Source organism: Planococcus citri, chromosome 2 (genome assembly GCF_950023065.1).
Source record: "Planococcus citri chromosome 2, ihPlaCitr1.1, whole genome shotgun sequence".
NCBI classification, from domain to species: Eukaryota; Metazoa; Arthropoda; class Insecta; order Hemiptera; family Pseudococcidae; genus Planococcus; species Planococcus citri.
Window position 1 is genome coordinate 25176723 of NC_088678.1, and position 25079 is coordinate 25201801.

The 25079-nt window shown below is 34.9% G+C and overlaps 2 protein-coding genes and 1 long non-coding RNA gene across 3 annotated transcripts; 1 reads left to right on the forward strand and 2 right to left on the reverse strand.

Moving 5' to 3' along the window:
• The first annotated feature begins 2910 nt into the window (after positions 1–2910).
• On the forward strand, positions 2911–10794 carry LOC135835158 (pupal cuticle protein 27-like). The gene is made up of 3 exons (XM_065349300.1): positions 2911–3035; positions 9142–9458; positions 10315–10794. Exons 1-3 carry the CDS (start codon positions 3018–3020, stop codon positions 10697–10699), a joined length of 720 nt encoding a protein of 239 aa, XP_065205372.1. The 5' UTR covers positions 2911–3017; the 3' UTR covers positions 10700–10794.
• Positions 10795–19390: 8596 nt separating this feature from the next.
• Positions 19391–20693, reverse strand: LOC135833676 (uncharacterized). The gene is made up of 2 exons (XR_010556510.1): positions 20574–20693; positions 19391–20490 (listed from the first exon to the last, which is right to left on the reverse strand). It is a non-coding gene; the product is annotated as an uncharacterized LOC135833676 (long non-coding RNA).
• Positions 20694–21285: 592 nt separating this feature from the next.
• Positions 21286–24880, reverse strand: LOC135835159 (uncharacterized). Its single transcript, XM_065349301.1, has 3 exons — positions 24532–24880; positions 24301–24430; positions 21286–24210 (listed from the first exon to the last, which is right to left on the reverse strand). Exon 3 carries the CDS (start codon positions 24197–24199, stop codon positions 21419–21421), a length of 2781 nt encoding a protein of 926 aa, XP_065205373.1. The 5' UTR covers positions 24200–24210; positions 24301–24430; positions 24532–24880; the 3' UTR covers positions 21286–21418.
• Positions 24881–25079: the final 199 nt, after the last annotated feature.

Genomic DNA, 25079 nt, shown 5'->3' on the forward strand with positions numbered 1-25079 from the left:
TTCTATAGCAAGATCGAGACCAGCACGTGGAGTGTACTACATGAAATAATTTATATGTACTATGTAGGTCTCCAACACACGTATTTGAATCAAAAGACTCAAACTTGATGCTGAAATATACCTTGATAGTAACGATTTTGAAGAATTCTTGAACATTAGTTTTTGCTCCTACAGATACTAAATAGATAGGTCTAAGTACATATTTTGATCCTGAATTTGAAAATTTGAAATTTTACGAATTCGATAGATCTTCAGGTGGAGAGGAAAGAGGAGGGGAATTAAGTAGAATTGCAATAAAAATGAAGCTTTGAAGTATCAAAAAATTAAAGTGAAAAAAAGAGCTAAAAAAATTTAAATGGATTTCTCTGCCTTTTTTTTTTGAATTTCTCAGTATTTAGAGAAGGGGGGTCGTTAATCGTTAGGAACTGTATTTCAAAGGGGGTAAAATGAAAGATAAGGAATTATTCAAAAATGAAGTCGCATATTGATTGTTACTTGTTACTAATTTAAGGACATTGAACTCAAATATTGACTTAGGGTTGGAAGGTTGAAACCAGCAAAAGGCACTTCGGGTACATCCTCCCATTGTACTGTGAAAATTTGGACCCTTTAGGTCGATTTGGAGGAGTTGTAGGCATTCCTAAACATCAAAAAACATAAAATAGTTCAAAAATCTACTTTTTCGACCCTGGAGAGGGGTCAAATAAGGGTTGGTAGGTTGAAACCTGCAAAAGGCACTTCGGGTACATCTTCTCATTGTACTGTGAAAATTTGGACCCTCTAGGTCAATTTGGAAGGGGCTGTAGGCTTTCCTAAACGTCGGTTAAAAGTCGAAAAACACGTAAAATAGCCCAAAAATATACTTTTTCGACCCTGGAGGGGGGGGGGGGGTCAAATGGGGTTGGAAGGTTGAAACCTGTAAAAGGCACTTCGGGTACATCCTCTCATTGTACTGTGAAAATTTGGACCCTCTAGGTCAATTTGGAAGGGGCTGTAGGCTTTCCTAAACGTCGGTTAAAAGTCGAAAAACACGTAAAATAGCCCAAAAATCCACTTTTTTGATCCTGGAGAAAGGTCCAATAGGGTTGGAAGGTTGAAACCTGCATTAAATACTCATGGGGCACCTTCCCAATGAATGCTGAAAATTTGGACCCCCTATATCAATTTCAGGGCTAGGGGGCTCAAAAAATAGGGGTCAAATGTGGTTTTCCCACCTTAAATGGGGTAGGGATGACCTAGGAAGCTGAAATTTGGATATGTTGATCACAACAGAAGTACTGACCAATGGTATGATTTTGGACCCTTTTAGTTTATTTGGGACCATATTATGCCCCTCCAAAAAAATGACCTTTATGTAATTTTCAACTTTGACCCTTCAAACTACAGAAATCAATTCCAAGTTTCAAAAGAACCCCATTTCCTAAGTTTGAGTTGATTTGATCAATTGGAGCAGGTTCCAGGTCATAAAATGTAAAAATCTCGATCATGCTGAAACTTATAAATGAATACATAAATAAGTATTATCATAATTATATAAAAACTGACACACCGGGAATCATCTAGTTTGAGCTCAAAACGTCGAGAACTATCAAAATTTTTGACCCCCCCCCCACCTTTTTTTCCAAAGTCGGGCCTATTGCAATAGCCATCATTTTTTACAAAAATTTGGCTAAAAATACGTACTTATTCAAAAATATGATGTGACATGTCGATTTTTACAATTCAAAGATGCATGAGTTTGAATCTGTATTTATTATTTTGATTTTGCCCCTCAAGGCCTTCCATAGCTCCTTTTTTTAAAAAACTGAGTATAACTGATGAGAAAAGGGTAATTATATCCCAAAGTTTTTTTGAAAATTTTAAAATCTGCTTAGATATAGGTAATTGTTTTACACTCGGAGTAAATAAAATAATGAATTGAATTTTTTCACCATTTACATAATTTGAATCTGTCCCTTCCCTCCTCATATCTGATTGATTTTCGTTGGGCCAGCTTTTAGGTAGGTACCTATCGATTCAAGTCGTCGGAATAACAATCAATTTAAACTCCAAAATCATTGTTCTACGAATATTTTGAGTCAAGAATGTCAAGATCACCGATCACGTATCGTGAAAAACATTGAAATCCTCTAATGATATTCCTAACTCTTAAGTAATAGAAATTCCTATCGTTTCCGGACATTCTGGTACCAGTCTTTTGAATCTCAAATATGCAAGCGTTAATCGAATCGTGCATTTGATTGAAAATAAAATGCAAATCAATATAGCATCAATTACGATACACATTCTAAATTTAATTCAACAGCGAAAAAATGTATCAGATCTCGAAAAAATTAATTCGACAAAACCTTGAATAATCACTTTACAGTTTTTACATCGATGGTAATGATGGGTAGGTACCGTTTTTGGAATACTTTAATATAAAATTACGATTATTTTGCGAATTCAACTTTCACGAGGTGTAGAAAAATTGTGTAATCTCTTTAAAATTCGCGTAAAATTTACTTTCGTGCATTTCCATTTAAGAATACCGTCTAGTTAATTCAAGGCTCAAGGATACCGACGACGACGACGGGCTCCGAAAGAGGTTCCATAACAGGACGACGACTCCGAGCCGCGAAAAAAAAAGATTGATTCGTGGTTTCGTAGAAGACGACGAAATGACATAATTTTTAAATTTATTAGGTCAACATTTTGAAACTTTTACTTTATAATTTGCACAAAGCGTTAAAAGATTATGTACTTTTCAACAATCAATGATCAATATTCAAGACAAAGTACTGTCACAGATGCATAACAATTAGGAATTGTACACATCTCTGCCCTCTAATCCTGTAATTACGAACAATTACGATTTTATGATATTGCAACGAGAAGATCTATTGTCTTAGTATAAAAGCACTTTGAAGCGTTGACTTTTCAGTGCTTTGTTCAGTGACAGTTCGCGAATAAGTAACTTGCTTGTTTTTATTACGAGTACTATTTTTTTGGTACCTACGACACGTTTAGCCTATAAAATGATGTATTCGAAAACGGTAAGTGAATCGTGAAACTAAAAAATTTTCCGTAGATGTGTACAACTAATACGATAAGATGCTATTTTGTGACGTCTCGAATCTCGGTTTATAAGAAAATGTTATTGTATCTTTAACCGATTACGTGCTCATTTGTATAATAATAAGTGAAGTATCTACCTATTCAACTTTGAGACAGATGATATGGTAACTAATATTGTAAGTATAGGTAACTGGTGTTACTCAATCCGATGCTTGGAAACATGGGTGATTATCAACTCGACTGGTGTGAAATCTTTGGTATAAATTGATACTCGTAGATTTTTGTTTAATATTTCATTAAGGCCATCTGGTAGATGCCTGAATGCATTTTCGTGTTAGAAAAATCATTTTTGTCTATAGTTGGCAGCTGTTTGTTATTCAAATATTTTATTTTTGTTGAAACAATATTATAAATGCGGTGGCATGGATCATTCCGAAACAAAAATAATTAATGCTCAAATAATTTTATGAAAATTTTTAAAGCTGTTCAAAAATAGAACTGGGTGTTATAAAAATTTAAGACTTTGAGGACTTTTTGAGGGATATCGATTCCATTTATGTTTTTTACATTAAACTAAAAATTAGGAAATGAAAATTGAAACACAATACATTTTTAGAAAACAAAAATACTCGCATGGAGGAAGTTAAATTTAGGCTCATAGTTTTCAGGATTGTGATTGGCCTATGATTAGATAATTGAAAGTCTCAAACAATGATTCGAATGGAATAACCATTGATGAGTGTAAACATTTGTTTCAAAAAAAGCATCAAAAAGTCAAAATTTTAATAGGTACAACCAGGTATAAATTAAAAAAAAAAAGTTTATCGAAACATTGAGAACATGACAAGAAAAAAACCAGAATTTTATGGTCAAATACATTAACGATGAAAGAACGTCAATCACAAAAAATTCAAAATACAAACAAATTGGTTTTAAAAGTTTCAAAAAAAATTGCAAAAAGGAGTCTAAGACGTTCAAAATTGAAAATAGAACATTAACTATACCGATCAAAAGCGTTGATTAGATATCGACTTTTGATTTCTTGGAATCAGGATTTCAGTTCCAGAGAAAACTTCAAGTTCACAGATAATTTTGTTGAAAGACATTTCCTGGAAAAAAGACAAAAGTAAAAAATATTCTCCAAAAATGACTTCTCTCAAACTTTTTGAAACTGAAAAAAATTATTGACTCATTTAACATGATACAATAAAATTAAAGTTTAACCAGATTGAAGTTGAAGGCTAAAATGTGAGATTCTAGTCTATTTGTCCACTTTGGACCTTTTGAGTCGATTAGTGGCGGTTTAGAGACATTCTGGAAATTCGGTAGATTTTTGGAATTTCCAATTTCGGAGAAGTTCAAAATTGTCAACATGCTTCAAAATGTTCTTCAGAAGCCATAAACTTGCATTAACTGTCTTCGTGATTCGATCTTTCGTCCACTTTGTAAGCTCAAACTTTCAAAATCATTTTCTCCCTCTCAAATTCAAAAATTTTTGGAGGATCATTTTTGAAAATACCTAATAAATACCTACTTCCATATTTACAATTGGTGAAAATTTAAAAAAATGTGTGCATCTACTTCAAAGATGACAAGTTCTAGACGAGGGAAGCGAGGTAGAAGAAAAAATCATAAATTTTTATATTATATTTCGGGTCATTTTCCCATTTTTTTGCCCAATTTGGATCAGCAGCCATATTTTCTATCGTATTATGACGATTATTCACAGTACTTGGTTGTAAAAAAGTTTTATTTGATTTTTCTCACAAGTGTCGAGGTATCTCAACTGACAGATATTTGAGGACTAGACCGAGAAAAATCAGAAAAACATTCAAAATCACACCACTATAGGTATAACTAAATTTTAAACACTGGGCTTGATTTTTTCTATTTTTTTTGGCAAATTTTTGAATTTTGAACTCAGCCTATCAATTTCAATTTTATAATTTTTCATAGAAAATGAGTCAATTTAAAATTTTTAAAAATCCGTCAAAACTCAAAAAATGGAATTCTGCTCCTTAAACTGGATTTGCTGTTATACTTTGGGATGTTCTTTCAATTTTTGTTGTCTACTTAATCTGAAAATTTCCTCTCTCTATGTGTCAGCATTTTTTGAATGAATGAATGAATGAATGAATGAAATTATTTATTTAAGAACGCTTCAGCATCACAGGCTTTTTTGTGTCCACAATACATATTTTACAGTACGCTCTCGAAATCCAACGGGAATGGTCATTCATTCAGCTTATAGAGGTTCTCGAGGTAATCAGTTTTGAGTTAGATAGGTAAGATTTTGAGATCATTTGAGTTATAGAGGTCTTACAAAATGAATATGAATTGAGAAACATGTAAGTGCATAAAAGATAGAAGTATGAATTGAAATATTCAAGTTATAGCGGTAAACACCCCACAACCTACGACTTATGGAGACTTTCTCCCTATTTTTGGCAAAAGTTTAGCTTCGAGTTACAACTGAGATATGTAAGTGCATAAAAGATAGAAGTATGAATTGAAATATTCGAGTTATAGAGGTAACCATCCGACAACATATGACATAATATAGAGGCTTTCTCGCAAATTTTCGGCGAAAGTTTAGCTTCGAGTTACAACTGGTTTGTGTAGTCAATTTCAACTTATCCGAGTAAAGTTAACATGGAGTGTTATGGAGATTTCAAGGGAATGGGGGTTGGTTTCGCTAATAGAAGTTTTTGAGTTGAAGAGTTTCGAGTTATCGAGAGCCAGTGTTGCAGAGCGGAATGAATTTCATACCGGGTTCAGTCGAGTTCCGCTCCAGCCAGGCCCGGACCAACCCACCGAGTTACCGAGAAAATCTCGGTGGGCCGCGACTTATTTGAGCCGATGAGGTAAAAACTGGGCCACTTAAAAAATTTCTGAATGAATTTTTATGCTCAGTGTCCTGCACTTTAAAAAAGGAGAGAAAAAATTTGGCTGATTAATTAAGGAGCCCAAAATCAGGCGGCTAAAATGGGATATCTCAGTAGACCACGTGTTCTGTGGGTCCAGCCCTGGCTCCAGCATAAAAAATAATTCTGTTCTCTGTTTTCTTATATCATTTCGCTCCGCCTCAAAATTTTATTCCGCTCAGACTTTTCTTTTTTGTTTTAGAGGAGGTTGCATTCAAAGTATGTCAGAATTTTTGTGTTCGGAGCCAAAATTGAAGTTAGATGTTGAAATACTTACCCAAAATTTTGAAAAAAATGGTTGAATTCAGAGTGTTTCAACGAAATTTGAAGCCCATCTCACATAAAAGAAGCACCAAAAACACAATGAAATTTGGAAGTTTTTACTTGATGTTTTGACTGTTCTGGGTTTGAATTTTGATGAACTGAAAATGGTCTATTTCATGCCATTTACCATGTCTTGTTATAATTTTCTGGTTTATCGGGTAAAATTTCAGCAAAAACACACGTTGTTCACACTAAAATCTTGCAAAACGTTCATTAAAGGTCAAAAAATTTTGAGTGGTCGGAGCGTTAAAAACCCATATTTTTATTCCAGTTTGGTTCAGGTTTCCCTCCTGTAAATTTTTTGTAATTTGCTCCAGGTTCTGTTCCACTCTGTGAAAATTCTCCCAAAAGTAAGGGGTTCAGCTTTCAGGTTCGTTCCGGTTCAGTTTGGTGCATACTGTACATTATATGGGCCATCAGGCAATAAATAAACAAAAAAACGAATCAAGCACAAATACAAGAGAAAATAACATTGAAAAAATAAAGTTTTAAATAAGGTCATAGATTCCAGTATGTTTCAAAAAAGTGAAAAATGCCTGACAAATATCTTCATCATCTACCTATGTAAACATCTTCATAGGTAAGCTCTCCTAGGATTTGCTCTCTGTCATTCTCATATTTGCAACATTGGTTTTTCAAGTGCATGATGGTGATTGGCACTCCACACAGGTCACATTGTTCCAGATGCTTGTTTTTGAAAAGTGGAGAATGAGTGTAAGCTGTATGCCCAATTCGTAATCTGGTTAGCACTACTTCTTCTCTCCTACTTTTTCTATATGATGTGATTTTTGTGTTAGAACAGAGCTTCATTTGATGCACTTGATTTTTTATGGCGTTTATGTCATTATGATCCATGTGCAGATTAACCAGCAGATTTTTTTCCAAGTTTCAATTTGACGATTTTTACTTAGTAGGTACCTATCTATTCAGGATTCCATTTTTAGAATTTAAATTTAATTTCCATGAGAATAAAATAATCTGACATAATAGTGGAGAAAAAGAAGACCCATTGACTCATCCATCACCCCACTACTCCTCCACTTCCTCCTCCTTCTCAACGAATGAGGAGCTCCTGCTTCAATTTTTTGGATTTCATTTGTTCTCTTTTTTTTCTGGTAACCGGACACTTCCCCGAATCCACTTCCCCGAAAGACGTTTTCCCGAATACCAAAATCCCGAATTTTTTTATCCCGAATCCATTTCCCCGAATCCGTTTCCCCGAAAGACCTACACCCGAAAATTGAAAAAAAATTTTCAGCGGGACATTCGTCTTGGTTCGGCGGGTGCTGGTGCGCCGACTGATCTGGTCCTTTTAGAACAAGCAGTTCCCCGTTTCGTCGAACTGCAGTTATCGCTCTGGGGACTTGCACTCTTGCAGCCTCACTCTTCGGCAATCCCAATACGTTTTCGTTCCATCTGGACTTTTCTTTGACTTCACGTAGACGTACCCTTGCAACAATAATTTCCCGTCACTGATGGCGGCCATTTTTTTTTCTAATAGAAAATTCAATTTTCATATGAGTAACATAAGGTGCTTACACGGCATAGGTAACCATTACACCTCATCATTTCTATTTCCATGGTAAATGTACTACCTATTATTCGGGATACACCGAGGCATTCGGGATGTAGGTGTTCGGGATATATGCATTCGGGTTAAAGGCATTCGGGATATGGGCATTCGGGATTTTGGACGTTCGGGTTACAGATTCGGGTACACGGCATTCGGGAAAATGGATTCGGGATAAAAAAATTCGGGATTTTGTCATTCGGGAAAATGTCTTTCGGGGAAGTGGATTCGGGGAAATGTCCGGTAATCTTTTTTTCTGATTAAAATTTTGAAAAATGAATCGTTTCAATTCAAGTAAGTGATTTTGCATAAGAACATGTGTTTTTTTGTAGGTACCTACCTGCCCTTTTTGAATTCCTTGGAGTGATTCAATATTTATCATGCTTCACTTAAAACTGAAATATTTTGATGAAATATTGGAAATTGAGGTCTGTGGGAAGTTCCATCCATTCGATTCTCGAAGAGTTCCCACGAAAATTTTGTGAAAAAAATATGTATATATTTTTAATTAAAATAGACTCGTGTCCTAATTTCAATTAATTAAATAGGTACCTAGGTATCGTTAAACGAATTTTGAAAAATGAATACTTTTTCAACGGATCCATAACATTAATCCTTCCAGCAATATATCTCGAGACTCTACAGTCGACATTGTTTCAAGTACCTAATAATTTTTTGCCATTCTTTTTCACTTTCATCAAATAGAGCTGCTTTATCGCACATCCAAAGGGCAAAAATGACCTACCCAAACTCTTCGTTCAAGGCACAAAACAACTCTATGCTACTAAATAGTAAATCACGACTCGATATATTAGATACCAAGAAAGAATCCAGTTCTCATTTCTTAATTACTGATATCGCATCTGGTATTTAAAAACTAACTCCAACGGGCAACGGGCCTTTCAGTCATATTGCAGTTGTTCTACCTACTCTCCAGATTAGCACGAACCATGACCATTCGATCTGAGCAATTCAGCACACTTGCGAACCTTTTTTTTTTTTTGTTAATGCAACTCATCGCTAATGTCTCGAAGCAAGATACATTATAAGAATAAGTACAACATCTGATCATAAACCTACTAATAACTTGATAACCTATTAGAAATTTCGTAACATAGTGCATCGAGCATATCGGGCGTGCAACAAAGTATACTTATCTACCTATTACCTAGCTATATAGTTATAGGTAATAAATACAATACATAAATCAGCGTATAGAAATTAGACCCTCGAATAATACGTGTATTGAATTTCATTTATGTGTAGATTTTAATCGCGTTGGCGTTCGGTCTCGTGGCCGGAGATCGTCTGGACAACGTTCGACAGGTTCCATCAGCTGCCATATATTCTGGAGGACACGCTTCCATATTATCTCTACCATACCAAAGCTCAGCCGAATCGTATAAAAGCTCTTACAAGGGTCCAGCTGGCAGTTACACGACTGGTGCTCCTTTATTACATAAAGCTCATTATACGCCGAGCTCTTACGCTTCTTCGAATCCAACGAATCCGCATCACGATGTTGTGCCCATAGTCAAACAAGCCAGTGAACCAAATAACGGTGATGGATCGTATAGCTATAGGTAGGTATGATTTATAGGTTTACTCGTACCTATGTAGGTACCATAAGAACTACGAGCTTGGAGTGTTTAAAAATTAACCCAATATTTAAATGTCGCCATTAATTTAGTCGTATCGCGACGTATGTAAAAACGAAGCCTCGTACGTAAGGAAAATGGTTACGTAAGCGATGATTTTTTTTCACGTAAGGTTATATTGAGAATATAGATACTTTCTGTTGAGATTTTTCAACATGAGCCAATAAAAATAACGATAATTAATCTAAGTACACTCGAAATAAGTTTAAATTGATTCGAAAAGAATGAGGAAAGCTTCGTACTAAGTCTCGTGACGTATACAGAATAAATTAATTAAAATATATTCACGTGTGGGTCACGAATTAAAAGATGAAAAAATATTCAAATAAATTCGGGCGAATTCACTCTGCAACACCCACAACATCAATGTTAATTTAATAATCAACGCGAACGCCGCATAATTGATTTTTTTAATGCATTCGAAACATATTTTTGGTTTATTTTTCACCATATTTAACCGTTAATTTCGAGTTAATTAAATCAATACTCGATTCTGGATCTAAACTCGAGCCAATAATTACCTATTCTTCGAGTAGAGTAAAATACTCGTTAGGGGGGCTCAGAGTCAGAGGAGAAAACAAGTTACGTAATTCGACGTGTATTTGACACTGTATGCATTTGTCAATTCTAGGAATCTGTTTACATTTTTTTGCATCTAGAATACGGTATTTGAAATTAGGAAGATGCTCGTCTGCTTTTTATATATATAGGTCACGGTTACACACTTACGTACGTATTCGTATAGTTTGAGCAGAAAATAAACAAATTAATTTTATTTCAGCTTCGAAACAGCTAATGGAATCTCTCAATCGGAATACGGTGTGTATAAGCCAGGCCCAACACCAGAGGAAGGTATTCAAAGCTCTTCAGGATCTTACTCTTACACCGGACCAGATAATGTTGTTTACACGATTACTTACACCGCCGGACTCGAAGGATTCGTACCACAAGGTGCCCATATCCCAACTCCACCTCCAATTCCAGAAGCTATCCAGAAAGTTTTACAATACGGAGGAGAAAATAAATACGAAGCTCCATCCAGGTACACTTCGGCTCTACCTACTCCTTATTCTGGTTATAATTCCGCTTATAATAAACCAGTCGCTGCTGCAACCTATGACAGCGGTGAATACAAAGTACAAGAAGAAAATTACAGAAGGAAATAGTGAAATAGTTAGTTGACGCATTTATTTAATTCTTATTTACACGATAAGCTTTATTTATTGAAAACTTGTTTTATGTAATAAAATTTTTAAAGCAATTTGTACGATTTTATACGTTGTTGCAAATGTTCTTATGTAGTCGCAGCATCACAAAAGAAGAGATCAAATTTTTATTCGGGTATAAATTTGAACCACAGCACATCGTTCTCGTAATTGATTCCCACTTTACACTTGTAACTCTAAGTGTATGGTACTTTTAAGCTTAAAAATACGGTTGAATATTCAAATAACGCATTAGCGAGATAGTTTTAATAAGTCAATAAGAGTTATAACATCATTTACATACGATTTGACGAAACCTACCATTATATAGCACTTCAGTTCCATTAGGTACTCGTACCTAGTACCTACATAATTCGTCATCATCTATTGCATCATAACTTGTCTCTTCGCGTCTTATCATCTCGCCCATGAAAAAGATGCCCGTCTATCAAAGCTTTCTTATAGAGACGATTATGACGTGTAAGGGCAATTACTCTTGTGCTAATTGATTGTTTTCTTGTGTATGAGAATGCATTCGAGATTGTATATGATTATTTTTAAAGCAGGTTTTATGCAAAGATGGGAAGGGAAACTTTTTAAAATAGAGTTCTTCGATTTGAACGAAATCAACCTAAATTGAAACAGCATGTCTTAAAAACCTTCGTAAAAAAATTGTATATGAGTTTAAGGTTTATCTTTGAATCTCTGACGAATTTTTGGAAATTAAAAAAAAAATAAAAAAAGTATTTTTGCGATGTTTTAGCAACTTTGACATATTTTTTGTGAATAATTAATTAATTTTAACTCCTTCCTCGCTCTTTAATAACTACCAATTTCAGGGTATTCTGAAGTCTCCAGCAAATTTTCAGTTTTTCTCCAGAATTTTCAAGTTTTGCTCTGGACTTCTGGAGGGATCAAAATTAAAATTTGGCATTCTATAACTTTGGTATGATACTTATTGGGCACCCTATCTATTGACAGTTTTAAGGGGTTTTTGGAAAATTTTAGGAATACTACGTACTCCAAAAGTGACTTTTCAAACAATTTATGCCTACCTAGTTTCCAGTAAAAATTAAATACCAGCATCCGACGAGTTGTTTTTTAATCGAGCAGTATCTTGGTAAAAAAATAAAAATTAAAAACTCGCGGTATTATTTTTTTGAAATTCATTTTTTTTCATCTTTTCAGGGATTTTAAAATTATTGGTTGAGAATTTACTTTTGATCTAGACGTCTTGGAATTTCGTAGTGACCGCTTGAAATAGTGGAGAGGGTGCCCAATAAACCCAACCCAAAATTGTAATTTTAAATTTCTGGGGAAAATTGATACTCGCCGAAGACTCCAAAATGGTTCAATTGTGATTATTTCTGAGTCGGGTGGTCATGTGCACTCATTAAATGATATCTCAATGAGTCAACGAAGAACGTTTTTTTTAAAGTTTTGATTAACCTAAAAAAAAAATTTAGAATTTTTAGATTGCATAAAAATTTATGGTGGGGGTGCCCGCTTAAGGATCTATTGCACCCCCCTCCCCCCTCGACGAATCTCCGGGACAACTTTTTTCTTAAAGGGAGAGTCCCAAGGTATATTTCTAGCCTCTGTACTCAAAAAAAAAGTGGCCCTACTTACAAAATGGCGGCCATTTTGATTGACAGGTCAGCCGAAATCGCAGATTTTGCGTTCCAGCATAGGGCTTGCACAAAATTTTCCAAACCGTACAAGGGTAGATCGAAAGATCAGGCAAAAATTTATCACTTGTCAAATTTTCAAGTGCTAAAGTGCGTTTTTCGATCTTTGGTGAATTTTTGCAAATCAAAATTTTACCAAATTGACCAAGAAAGCCGACATTGCAAATCGATTGGAAACTGTTTCAAACCGTTTTGAGCAGTTCTTGAGCCTCCAGCAGATTTTTGAACTCGAAATTCCCACAAAATTTCATCAAATGGAGTTGGATAGCCGAAATTTACTCTGCGAACTAATTTTAATAATCTACGAAGTCAACTGCAGGGGGGTATCAAGTCGTTGTGGAGCCTCCAGCAATTTTTTGAAAATTACTGGAGCCTCCAGTAGATTTTTGAAACTTTAAATTTCCTAAAAATTTCATCAAACGGAGATGGAAAGTCAAAATTGATTCTGCAAACACATTTCAATTTACGAAGTCGTCTGCTGGTGGATTTCAAGTCGTTTTGGAGCCTCCAGCGACTTTTTGAGAGGTCGTATGGTGTTTTCTGGAAAATTTAAGTTTCCAAAAAGTAGCTGGAAGCTTCAAAATTATTTAAGAGCATTTGAAACCCCCCATGTAGTCGACTTCGTATCGTATTGAAATTAGTTTGCAAAGTAAATTTCAGCTTGCCAACTCCATTTCGTATAATGTTGCGGGAATTTCAAGTTTCAAAAATCTACTGGAGACTCCAGTAATTTTCAAAAAGTCGCTGGAGGCTCCAAAATGACTTGAACCCAACTGAAGTCGTCTTCAGAGGGTGTTAAAGTTGGAGTGTAGAGTAAATATCAGCTTTCTATCTCCGTTTGATGAAATTTTGGGGAAATTTAAAATTTCAAAAATCTGCTGGAGGCTCCAGTAATTTTCAAAAAATTGCTGGAGGCTCCAAAACGACTTGAAATCCCCCTTGCAGTTGACTTCGTAGCGCATTGAAATTAGTTAGCAGAATAAATTTCAGCTTTATAAATCCATTTTGATGAAATTTTGTAGGAATTTTGAGTTCCAGTAATGTGCTGGAGGCTCCAGAACTGCTCAAAACGGTTTGAAACAGTTTCCAATCGATTTTCCATGTCGAAAATAGGGTATATCCCAAATTTCAGCTTTCTTGGTCAATTTGGTAAAATTTTGATTTTTCCCTCATTTTTGGCCTACATTTGATTTTTAAAAATTCACCAAAAATCGAAAAACTCACTTTAGCACTTGAAATTTTGACAGATGATAAATTTTTGCCTGATCTTTCGATCTACCCTTGTACGGGTTGGAAAATTTTGTGCAAGCCCTATGCTGGAACGCAAAATCTGTGATTTCGGCTCAGCTGTCAATCAAAATGGCCGCCATTTTGTTAGTAGGGCCACTCTTTTTTTTGAGTACAAGGGCTAGAAATGTTCCTTAGGACTCTCCCTTTAAGAAAAAAGTTGTCCCGGAGGATCGACGGGGGGGGGGTCAATAGATCCTTAAGCGGGCTCCCCGAATATTACTTTCAAACTGGTATACTTACCTGGAATTATCCAATCCACTAATCTTTCAAATCTGTTGAGAGGGTGTTCACTGTTCAATAAGCACCAGTCAAAGTTATAGGTACCAAAGTTCAATCCTTACCCTTCCAGAGGAGTAACTATTAAATTTCTGAAAAAAAAACTGAAAATTTGCTGAAGCCATGGAGGCATCAGAATGGCGTAAACTGTGGTAGTTTCTGAGGTGAGGAAAGAGGGAAGTTGCAATGAATTAATTATCCATACTGGTTCATTCGGTTTAGAAAAACAACCATGAAAAAGTTGCAAAAACAAAAACACCACAAAAATACTTTTTTTTAATTTTTTGAAAGGGTACCCCCCGATAAGATAGGCAAAATGCCCTTAACCTCAGATTTCGATGAAACTCGCAGGGTATGTTTAGTACCCCCAAAAAATAATTTTGGGCCCATAGCCCGCTCCCCACCCCACCCCCCTCAGCCAGGGGGGTCAAAAACCGCGTTTTTCAGGGGAAAAATTCTGTATCAGCGCGTAATTAAGATAAATTGATTCTGTAAACGAATATAGTTAGAGGATACATGGGCGTACCTCCCTGAATTTTTTCAGAATTTTTCATCACACGGGGAGAGAAGGGGGGACAAAAGAAAACTTTAAATCGACATTACTCCGGAACGAAAAAACATACCAAAACGATTTTTTCGTCAAATATGTATCTTTAGGTCTACTTTCTATAGAAGTCATCACCCGGCCATTTGGAGTGGTGGGTCAAGCTCAAAAGCTCAAAAAACTCTCAAAAAACCACGTTTTTTGCGTTTTTCTCCAAAAATATGGACAAATGGCGGAAATCTAAGAGAACCAAGTTGTTCAGCGTGAAATTTTACCTCAGAATTGTGTAATTGAAAATTCATTTACACCGCATGATCGTAAAACTACATGCGCAGAAGTATTTGTGCTTACATCAAGATAGCTGAAAGGGTATTCCTGGGTAAAATAGGTGAAATGTCCCTGTCCTCGGATTTCTGAAATTTTGATGAAACATAGTTGGGTACCATTGAAAAAAATGTCGGAGGCAAAAAATCCCCCCCCCACCTCCCCTTGCTCATAATAGCGAAAAAAGGGCCTTTTTCGGGGAGAAAAAAATCCATGCTTCAACGAGTTTTGACAAAAAAATCTGTATTCACTCAAAATACTAAGATATGATTCTAGCAACTTGAATTTTCTTCAAAAATTGTGAGCCCCCCAGGGGAGATATATTGACAAAAGAAAATTTGAAACTGCCGTATCTCCGAACCTAATTTAAGTACATGAAATTTTTTTTTCAAAAATGTATCTGCATGAGCACTATAATCGGTATTTTTTTTTCAAATTTTCCCTCCAGGTAGGCCATCTTCAAAAACTCAAAAAACACTCAAAATTGTGTTTTTTTGTCACAGCACCACCAAAAAAAGCGATCCATAATTTTGGATGCTGGCCTCCAAAAACAATAAGAAAACCAACTAACTTCTTTAAGGCTATTCTAATTTTTTGATGAAAAATGGTCAACTTTGGGCGGGGATTGTGCCAAAACTATAGAACGGATTTTTCTAGGGTTTGCTTTCAAAAGCGAGGGTATGTCGAGATATTTTTGATTTAGGACATTTGATGGCTATAATAGGGAATTGGATGGAGGTACTTTAGACGTTCACATCCCTGTTGTAAGAGCAAAATTAGAAAATATGGCTACAAACCCTCGATTTCATAGATGAATCAGTATTGGTGAAAAAAAATTGGAAGAATTTTGAAAATTCACGGAGAAATCCCCGTCTGAAGTTTAGATGGGAGCGGGTCGCGGGACATAAGCACGACTAAATTCGTTCAATCGATTACATGCAGTCTTACGAACGAATGATGAAAATAACGAACAAATCGGTTTCATATTTCGACCGGTTGTCAAATTAGAATGCCCTCCGCAGAGTATACCCTTAAACTCCAATTTTTTGGCCATAGGCACCCCCTCTCCAAATTTTAGGGCGAAAGTAGACAGACAATATGGGTATCATTATCATATGAACCGAACTCGCTGAACATGAATATGAAGTTTGATTTGCAGTTGGACCCTCCCAACGACCACATTGGAGAGAGGGGTTGCCCAAAAATTAGAGTTTTTGTGAAAAATGCTTCATTATAGCGCTATTTACGCCATGCAACTTCTTAATCAAGTTTTTCTTGAATTACAAGTAGCCTACTTTTCAAGTACATGGTATCTAACTCAAAACTATCAGAAAGGTTTCTTTTTGGTGTCGATGCAGGCCCGTAGCCAGGATTTTTTTCAGTCAGGGCAGATGGAATTGTAACCAGGGCATGCAAATTTACCAAAATTTATAAATTATTTGGGGGGGTGTCGCAAATTTTGTATTTGGTTAATAATTCAAGCATTCATAGCTCTTGGAAATCAGTATTTCGTGAGGCATAAAAACAATGGTATTCAAATGATGATTTTTTTTTAGAAAAATTAAAAATTGAAAAAGAAAAGCAAATGGGCCCGAGCGAAGCGAGGGCAAAAGCTCTCGAAAATCAATATTTCGAGAGGTATAAAACAACGTTTTTTGTGTGATGAGAGTTACTTATAAAAAGTTTATTATTTTGCTTCAAAATTTTAAAATTTAATGGTGATTTTTTTGGAAAATTTAAAATCTAAAAAAGAAAAGCAAACGACCCAAGCGAAGCGAGGGCGGATCCCGAAAATTAATTAGTATTATGAAGGGTATGAAGACAATGTTTTCTTGTATGATATAATACCATGTACATATGAAGAAGTTTATTATTTTTGTTTTAAAACTTTTAAAAATCCGAATGAATTATTTAAAAAAAATTTCAAACTTGAAAACGAAAAGCGAACAATCCTAAATGAAGCGAGGCCAAAAGCTAAATTAATTTAAAAAGACAAAAAGACCCTAAAAATTTTATATAATATTATATTTATTTGAGGTAAATTTAATAGATAAATTTATTAATTTTTATTTAATAAAATTTTTTAAAATTACTTTAGGGCCAACAGCTTTCAAAAATTCAATCATGTTTTGAGAAGTAAAAATAAAAAGTTTCTTTATGGAGAGAGGAGTTTATTTTTCTGATTAAAACTTTGAACATTTCTTGAATTTGAAGAAAATACCCAAGTTTTCTATGCGAGAAAAGAAGATGCAAATAGCATGAGCGAAGCTAGGGCAAAAGCTCTCAAAATGTGTAATTCAAAATCTAAAAAAGTCGACAAATGAGCCCTTTTTTACAAAATTTGTTCAGAATTCTGGAAAAATGGGAAAAATTGGAAATTTGAAAAAAGTTGGACTTTTGGATAAAATTGTTGAAAAATAGGACTTAAGTTCCTAGGACTAAAAGAACTTTTGAGAAAAAGTAGGACTTGAGTAGGACCAGTAGGACTTGTTAGACACTTTGAATAAGCTATGCAATTATTTTGAATTCAAAATTGCGAAAAATGGAAAAATGATTTCAAAATTTGTTTTAAAGAGGAGAAATTTGCGGATTCGTCTAGCCAGGGCACAGCGTTTTGCCAGCCAGGGCGGCGCCCTGGCTGCCCTTATGCTGGCTACGGGCCTGTGTCGATGATTAAATTTTTATGTGAGTTACCAAGTACATTGAAAACATAGGTATTACCTACCTACGTACTATGTAGTAGATTGGGTAAATCACCAAAAAAAGAAAAAAAACTGGATTTTTACCAATTTTAGCAAAAACTGTCATTTTGAGTTGAAAGTTGTACAGAAAAATTCTGGCTCCAGAAGTGCCCCTAAAGGGAAAACATGTGCCCTTAAAGTGGGAGTATTTTCGAAAAAACACGGTTTTTTCACTCTAGCCCCTGTACCCAATTTGTTTTGAGAAAAATGACGATCGACCTAGTCCTAAATGAATATATCTTAGATTCTGCGTCCATTCTATGCTATTATTTTAAATTGTTTTTGTCAATTTTGAAAAATCAACAAAAATTTAGGAATTTTTGCCAATCTTTATCAATTTTTTGAAACCTAAAATATTGTCATCACTGCGTTCCAAAATATTTCCTCAGTTTCAGAAATATATTATCTTTCAATATTTTTTCGTCATTATAGCGAAACTTTTGCGAAGAAAATATTTTCAAAACACCAACTACTAATACCCCCTCTCCAAAAAAAAAAAGATTTACTTTTCAATTTTCTCAGTAGAACCCCAAAAGTGGCCTTGGATTTTGATGGCAATAGCATGGATTAGCGCAGAATCTCAAATACCTATGTAGGTACTTTTATTATACTGTCTCCTCCATATATTTTGAGTGAATACAGATTTTTTTGTCAAAACTCGTTGAAGCATGGATTTTTTCTCCCCGAAAAAGGCCCTTTTTTCGCTATTATGAGCAAGGGGAGGTGGGGGGGGGGATTTTTTGCCTCCGACATTTTTTTCAATGGTACCCAACTATGTTTCATCAAAATTTCAGAAATCCGAGGACAGGGACATTTCACCTATTTTACCCAGGAATACCCTTTCAGCTATCTTGATGTAAGCACAAATACTTCTGCGCATGTAGTTTTACGATCATGCGGTGTAAATGAATTTTCAATTACACAATTCTGAGGTAAAATTTCACGCTGAACAACTTGGTTCTCTTAGATTTCCGCCATTTGTCCATATTTTTGGAGAAAAACGCAAAAAACGTGGTTTTTTGAGAGTTTTTTGAGCTTTTGAGCTTGACCCACCACTCCAAATGGCCGGGTGATGACTTCTATAGAAAGTAGACCTAAAGATACATATTTGACGAAAAAATCGTTTTGGTATGTTTTTTCGTTCCGGAGTAATGTCGATTTAAAGTTTTCTTTTGTCCCCCCTTCTCTCCCCGTGTGATGAAAAATTCTGAAAAAATTCAGGGAGGTACGCCCATGTATCCTCTAACTATATTCGTTTACAGAATCAATTTATCTTAATTACGCGCTGATACAGAATTTTTCCCCTGAAAAACGCGGTTTTTGACCCCCCTGGCTGAGGGGGGTGGGGTGGGGAGCGGGCTATGGGCCCAAAATTATTTTTTGGGGGTACTAAACATACCCTGCGAGTTTCATCGAAATCTGAGGTTAAGGGCATTTTGCCTATCTTATCGGGGGGTACCCTTTGTCAAAAATTTAAAATTGAACTTGAACTTTTAAAATTTTGGTCAGGAAGATTGAACATGCTTTTTCGTATTAGTCATTTGGGTAGTTTTGTTTCGTTCAAATCGGGGGTGGGTTTCTTATGACGATTTTAAAATTGAGGTTGCATTATTTCTAAAAAAAGAAAAAAAATGCTATGTTTTTCAAATTTCTCGATAGGTATTTTTCTGCTCCTTGTATCATGTGGGCTATTTCTAAACTATAAATTTTCAAGTAGATAATTGCCCACTTCTAAAAAATTTCACAATGTAAAAAAAAAATATCACTCCAAAAAAAAGAACACAAAAAGTACTAAACACAGTCTTTACTTCAGGTTGAATGTAACATTTTATAGATGCAATAAGTAATCCATAAATAAAATGAATCTTTTTTAAAGAGGAAGTTACGAACTACCTAAATTCAATTGTAAGTAAGGTAGATGACCTTTTAAATTTCATAATCCATTTGGGTTGCCTATTCTTCCGTTGCAGGAGCAGCAGTGTTTTTTCTTCCATCTTTTATTTTCGTAGCGTTTATCGAAAACCGACAGAATTAATTCGCGAAATTGACATCGAGTTCTGCTCAAAATTCATAATAATATTGATACTTGGCTCAGAATATAGACAAATTTAAAATGAAAAATATTTACACCGCGGTACAGAGCACAAACACACCAAGGTTCAGTAAAAAAAAAAAAAAAAAAAAAAAAAGTAGGTACAGCTTACGTATTTTAAATAAATCGATACGATGTATGCATTAAATATTGTAAACTCAATTCAAAACAATAATTATTATCCTTTCTACAAATACAAAAGAAAAATTAACATCCAAGATGCCAGCTGTTTACCTATCTCAAACAAAATCCAAAGCTATTTATAATTTTTGTTAGCAAAATCTTGAAAAATCAATCCAAGTCTAGTCACTTCATTACAAATTCTTTTTATAAGCATAAGGCAATGGTACAGCTTGAAGAATCTTACTTCTTCTCTTTCTAGGATAAATTTGCCCATGATTTGATCCACCATCAATACCATCATGCTCACCTTGCGTTTTCTTCGACAAATGGGAATAAGCCGATTCATTATCATCGAAAAAATCATCTCTAAAATTGAACGTGAATTTGGTAGCGTTGTTATCGTTACCCAAATTTTCTTCGATTTTTTCATCCATGTTCTGTTTCCTCCAGTACTCGATTGCTTGCAGAATAAAATCCAGTCTAGACGAATCGCTTGATTTTGTGTTATTATTTCCAGAATTTAGGATATTTTTCATTTCGTTAGTTGGAGGTAATACGATCATTTTCAAGACATCGGTTATCTTAATGTTTTCTGAATCTTCCGAAGAATCGTCTTCGTAATAATCATTACCACGAGTTAAAACGAGTAAGCTGAGGTTAAGTGCAACAATTAACTGAAAGAGATGAAATAAACTATAAAGGGGGTTGAAAAAAATTGCTGAGTGAGTAAAAAAAAGCTCAAAAAATATGTACTTACCATATATCTCAACATTTCGAGTATTTTTAGTTGTTGCAGGAAGCACTAACAACGGCTAACTGAACTATTTAAATTTTTCATAACTAATTTTCTGAACGGTCATTAACGAGGTAGGTAGTTCATCGGCTTGTATTGTGTACAGAAATAAATCGTTGCTAATCGTTTCAATGTCATTAAAAAATTCTTGAAAATACACATTATTATAATTTAAAAAACAAACGAACAACAGCACCAAGTGACCTACCTATTTATATTCTATAGAACTTTTCTTTCATTCGGAAAATGCATGAAAAAAATATGAGAGTAAATGAAATTCAATCCAAGTAATAATAAAAAAGCCTTTCTTGCGAAGTAATGAACTTGAAATCTAAGAGGTAGAAAACAATTTGTATTTTTTTAACACGTCGTGGAATTCAAATTTTAATTATTTGCGCCCTCAAATTCATGAGAAAAGCATTTCACGTAGAAAAGTCTGCTTGACGTGTTCGAAGGCTCAAAAACAAGTAGGTATTCCAAAAAACTGCACAAAGCATAAAATCAATTCAAGTACAAAACGAATAAATTTGTATTCAAAAAAACAGCACAAATTAGACACAATGAGTAAAAAATTAAACTTACAAGTAGGTAGATAAATTCAACAAAGTCATGAAATAAAACGAAAATAACATCAATTTTTAACGTTAAAACTTATTGATCGATAGTTCATTAAAAAACACACGATTTACCAAAATACAAATAGGTATTAACACCAGTAATCTAAATCAAAATGAGAAATCACGCCAACTCTCCAGCCAGATACACGAATGATAAAATTCGTAAAATCATCGATCACAACCTAGGTAAATTTATTTTTTAAAATAACTTTGGCGACGAATTCTAATCAAATTGACAAACTGTTCTCCTTCGTGCTTCTTTTTGAATTTCGCCATTTCCACATGATCGTTTTCAAAAAACCAGTCCATCAATTTCACCATATAAGACGAATGGCAATTCTTTTTCAACAGGGTGTTGATCGTTTTGATATTCTCGTAATCGTTGATTTTTCGTACCTTGTACTCTTTCACTTTCGTCGGTGATTCAAAATACCAATTCAAAATCTGATCCAATGAATCGAACACAAAACCCTTCTTCAAAGTACAACGAGATACTCGATGATGTTCGTCGTACGTTTGAAAAGTACATTCCTTCAATTTATTTTCAAAAAATTCATCGATTGGTAATTCCCATTTGAACGCTCGTACCGCTTCTTCGTCTTCTAAACACCATTGCACCAAAGATTGCCAACCTGAGTCGCCGTATTTGTAAAACAATTCGGTGTTTTTTAGTCGCAGATTATCGATTAAATGCTTCTTCAATGTTCGTTGATCTTCGTTTGATGTGAGAAATCCTTCGATGAGTTCTTTTGCTTCATTCAATGACTTAGTATCATCGATGAGTATCAATCGTTTCAGTTTATAAGTCATCTCAGACGAAAACATGATCTTTCTTCTAAATTCGTTAGCGGATTCCGTATCAGGAAAAACATCTGCAATTATTTCATTCAATTTATCGCTTTTTTCATATGGAAAAAAATCCGCAGCCCGCATTACACCTTCGGATGACATCCACGCGTGTTTTTTGAATTCTGCTACAAGGTTAGATTGTGACATAAAAAGCGCCATAAGCCAATCACTCATCGTTTTTGGTTTCTCGTACCTAGACCACTGCAAGTAATTTTTTTTCACGTAGTATGAATCGTACACCAAGTCACGCATGAATTGAACCGATTCGGGAGATTTAGGAAGGCATAAATTCAACAACTGTGTCAGTATTTGAGGTGTAAAAGGATACTGATCAAAATAATACATAGGAACCCACTCGCTTACAAGACCTTGCTTAAATCTCGTCGCTTCTTCGGTATTTGAAAGGCAACATTTGAACAAGCTCTTCAAAACGTCTATCTTCTCGTGTTTGATCAATTTTCTACATTTCGTCTCAAAAAATGTTTTCTTCACGAATTTGTTTTGAAGTTCAGTTAGAGCATCGACATTGCGAAAACATATTTTCAACAATTGTTGGAGAGTTTTTAAACGTCCACTAATTACCAGTTCTTCGCAGTATTCAAATAAGTATTTACTTTTGGCTAAGTTTCTTTCAAATTCTTCATCATCTAGAAGGCATAAGTTCAAAACGGATTCTAAAGTCGAAAAATCTCCATGGCACAATGATTCACAACGATCCAGAAACAATGAATTTCGGGTAAAGTCTCGCTTGAATCTGGTTACTTCTTCGACATCGGTAAACCATATGTTCCACAAGTGTTCCAATTCTGCTATATAATTTTTTTCATCATCTGAATCGAACGGAGATGTACCTAATTTGAATATTGTTTCGCAAGTATCCACAAAAAATTCGGTATTCGTGAAATCTCGTTTAAACTGATTCAAGTCATCACCACTCAAAGACCATACACGAAACAAACATTCCAGCTCCTTTAATTGTAACCGTAAGACCATATCTTTACAAAATTGGTTGAAAAATGGTCCCGATCTGATTTCTCGTTTGAGATTTGCATTCGCAACTTGGAGCAACGTGGTTAGAAAGCTCTCGTCTTTAGTTCTTTTCCACCAGTCGAGTGTTTTCTCAAAAATTACGATTGGTAGATTATTTAGAACGTGAGATCTGAAATCATTTCTAGCGCTGGTCCAAATTTCTATTAAAATACTACCAGGAACGCCACCTTGCATGAGTGTACCTAGCAACTTCTTAAGTATGGAAGCAAACTGATCTGCGGTGATTAAATCTCGAACATCGTACCACGTTGGAAGAATTTCTTGAAAATGATCATCAGTATACACGAAGTGGTCAATTATTCTGACAGCCCGATCTTTATACACTCGCAGTAATTGATTCTCGTTCAATTTCATCAATAATTGTTTCTGGTACATGTACATGTTACCGTTATTATCAAGCAACCAAATGAAATTCTCAACTTGTTCTTCCTCATTTAACTGATCGAAGAAATACTCTCTTGCAGGCCATGTGAGATACTCATCTCGAAACATGAAAACATCCAGAGATAAACCTTCTTCGACAGGAATCTTGTCCAATTTGTTTCTGAAGTAACAATTCCAATAATAAATCAACGCGTCTGAATCAAAGTCGGTATGATCAACGACCCTTTCTGTAAATAACAACGGCGATAAACGATGAATTTCGTCTATAAAACAATACCAACATAAAATGTGGTATTTCTCAAGTTCGCTTAATCTGAGCGAATTTAGCAAATTTCTAGCCGTTGTTTTATAGTTTATGGTGCAATCGGAGTACCAAATTATCTTATCGATATCACAATACAATTCGTTCTTTGTGCCTTTAGGATGGAGAATGTAACGGGAAATGTGAAAAACCCAAGATTCTAATTCTGTTTTTACTTTCTGGACGTGCGTCTTGACAAGTGTTTCTACACTATCAAAAAGTGGCAACTGCTTCACTAATTCCAATACGTCGTCGATCAATGGAGTTTCATAATCGTTTTTATTGTCTATCCATAAGATTTCCGGAATATCTAAGTGGTTCCATAAAGCAACGGCTATGCGAGCAGATGCGATTTCTTTTAAATTAGGAATGCGTACCGTTGGGGCCATTTCGATGAATACTGAAATAAAGCAAATAGCATCTGTTTTAAAGGTGCCAAAAACAACACGAAATATATAAACAATGCAAGTGTGTTCTGGGTCCAACTTACCTTATTCAACTGTTGATAATACGAGATACGACGACTACAGCAACGAGTAATAAAATATGTTGCATTCGATATCTGAATTACGACTTCTGAAACTTTCCCCTTCCTTTGAAATCAACAGGGTAAGTAATCACTAGATAAACATACAAAAATTCGTCTCAAATATATTCACGAGACTGTTTACAAGTTGTAATTCGATAATTAAATACGAGTACGAATGGTTTAATTACTTACCTACGTCTTTGTCCAGGTTTCCTAGATGAAATGTGTAATATTTTTGAAAAACACTGGGACAATCTTCTGCTTCCAATTGAATGAAATCAGAAACAGAATGAATTATATGTAATCTGTCTGTAATGTAACCAATAATCAAACCGGATGACGATGACTAACACTAACTGAGATAAGGAAAATTATTGATAACTTAGCAAAAGGCGAAAATCGAAGACCACAGTGTTGTAATTCCACAACGCAGAACTCTCCACTCTCCACTGTCTCGATCCTGAAATAAAATTCTCAATAACCGACAAAACAAAATCATCGACTCCACTTCAGTCTCCATCAGAAGTTCAGAACTCAGAAGTGAAGCACAAAATACAGGGTGTTAAATAAATCGGGAGAATAATTTCACAATAGATGCAACTCGAGTAGACGAACAAAAAACGTTATTATGATAAGTTGCCTATCTTGTAAAATGAAGGCGCTACGTGCTCCGCAAAACTGGAAATTTACCAATTTTGAAAAATTCATCAAAAATAAGAAAATGTTTGAATCATTTAAGT

Excerpts from the sequence above, each read along its gene's own strand:
- LOC135835158 (XM_065349300.1), top strand. Across the intron at positions 9,459-10,314 it reads GATGGATCGTATAGCTATAG|CTTCGAAACAGCTAATGGAA; the intron begins GTAGGTATGATT and ends ATTTTATTTCAG.
- LOC135835159 (XM_065349301.1), bottom strand. The coding sequence starts at position 24,199 with ATGGCCCCAACGGTACGCATTCCTAATTTAAAAGAAATCGCATCTGCT.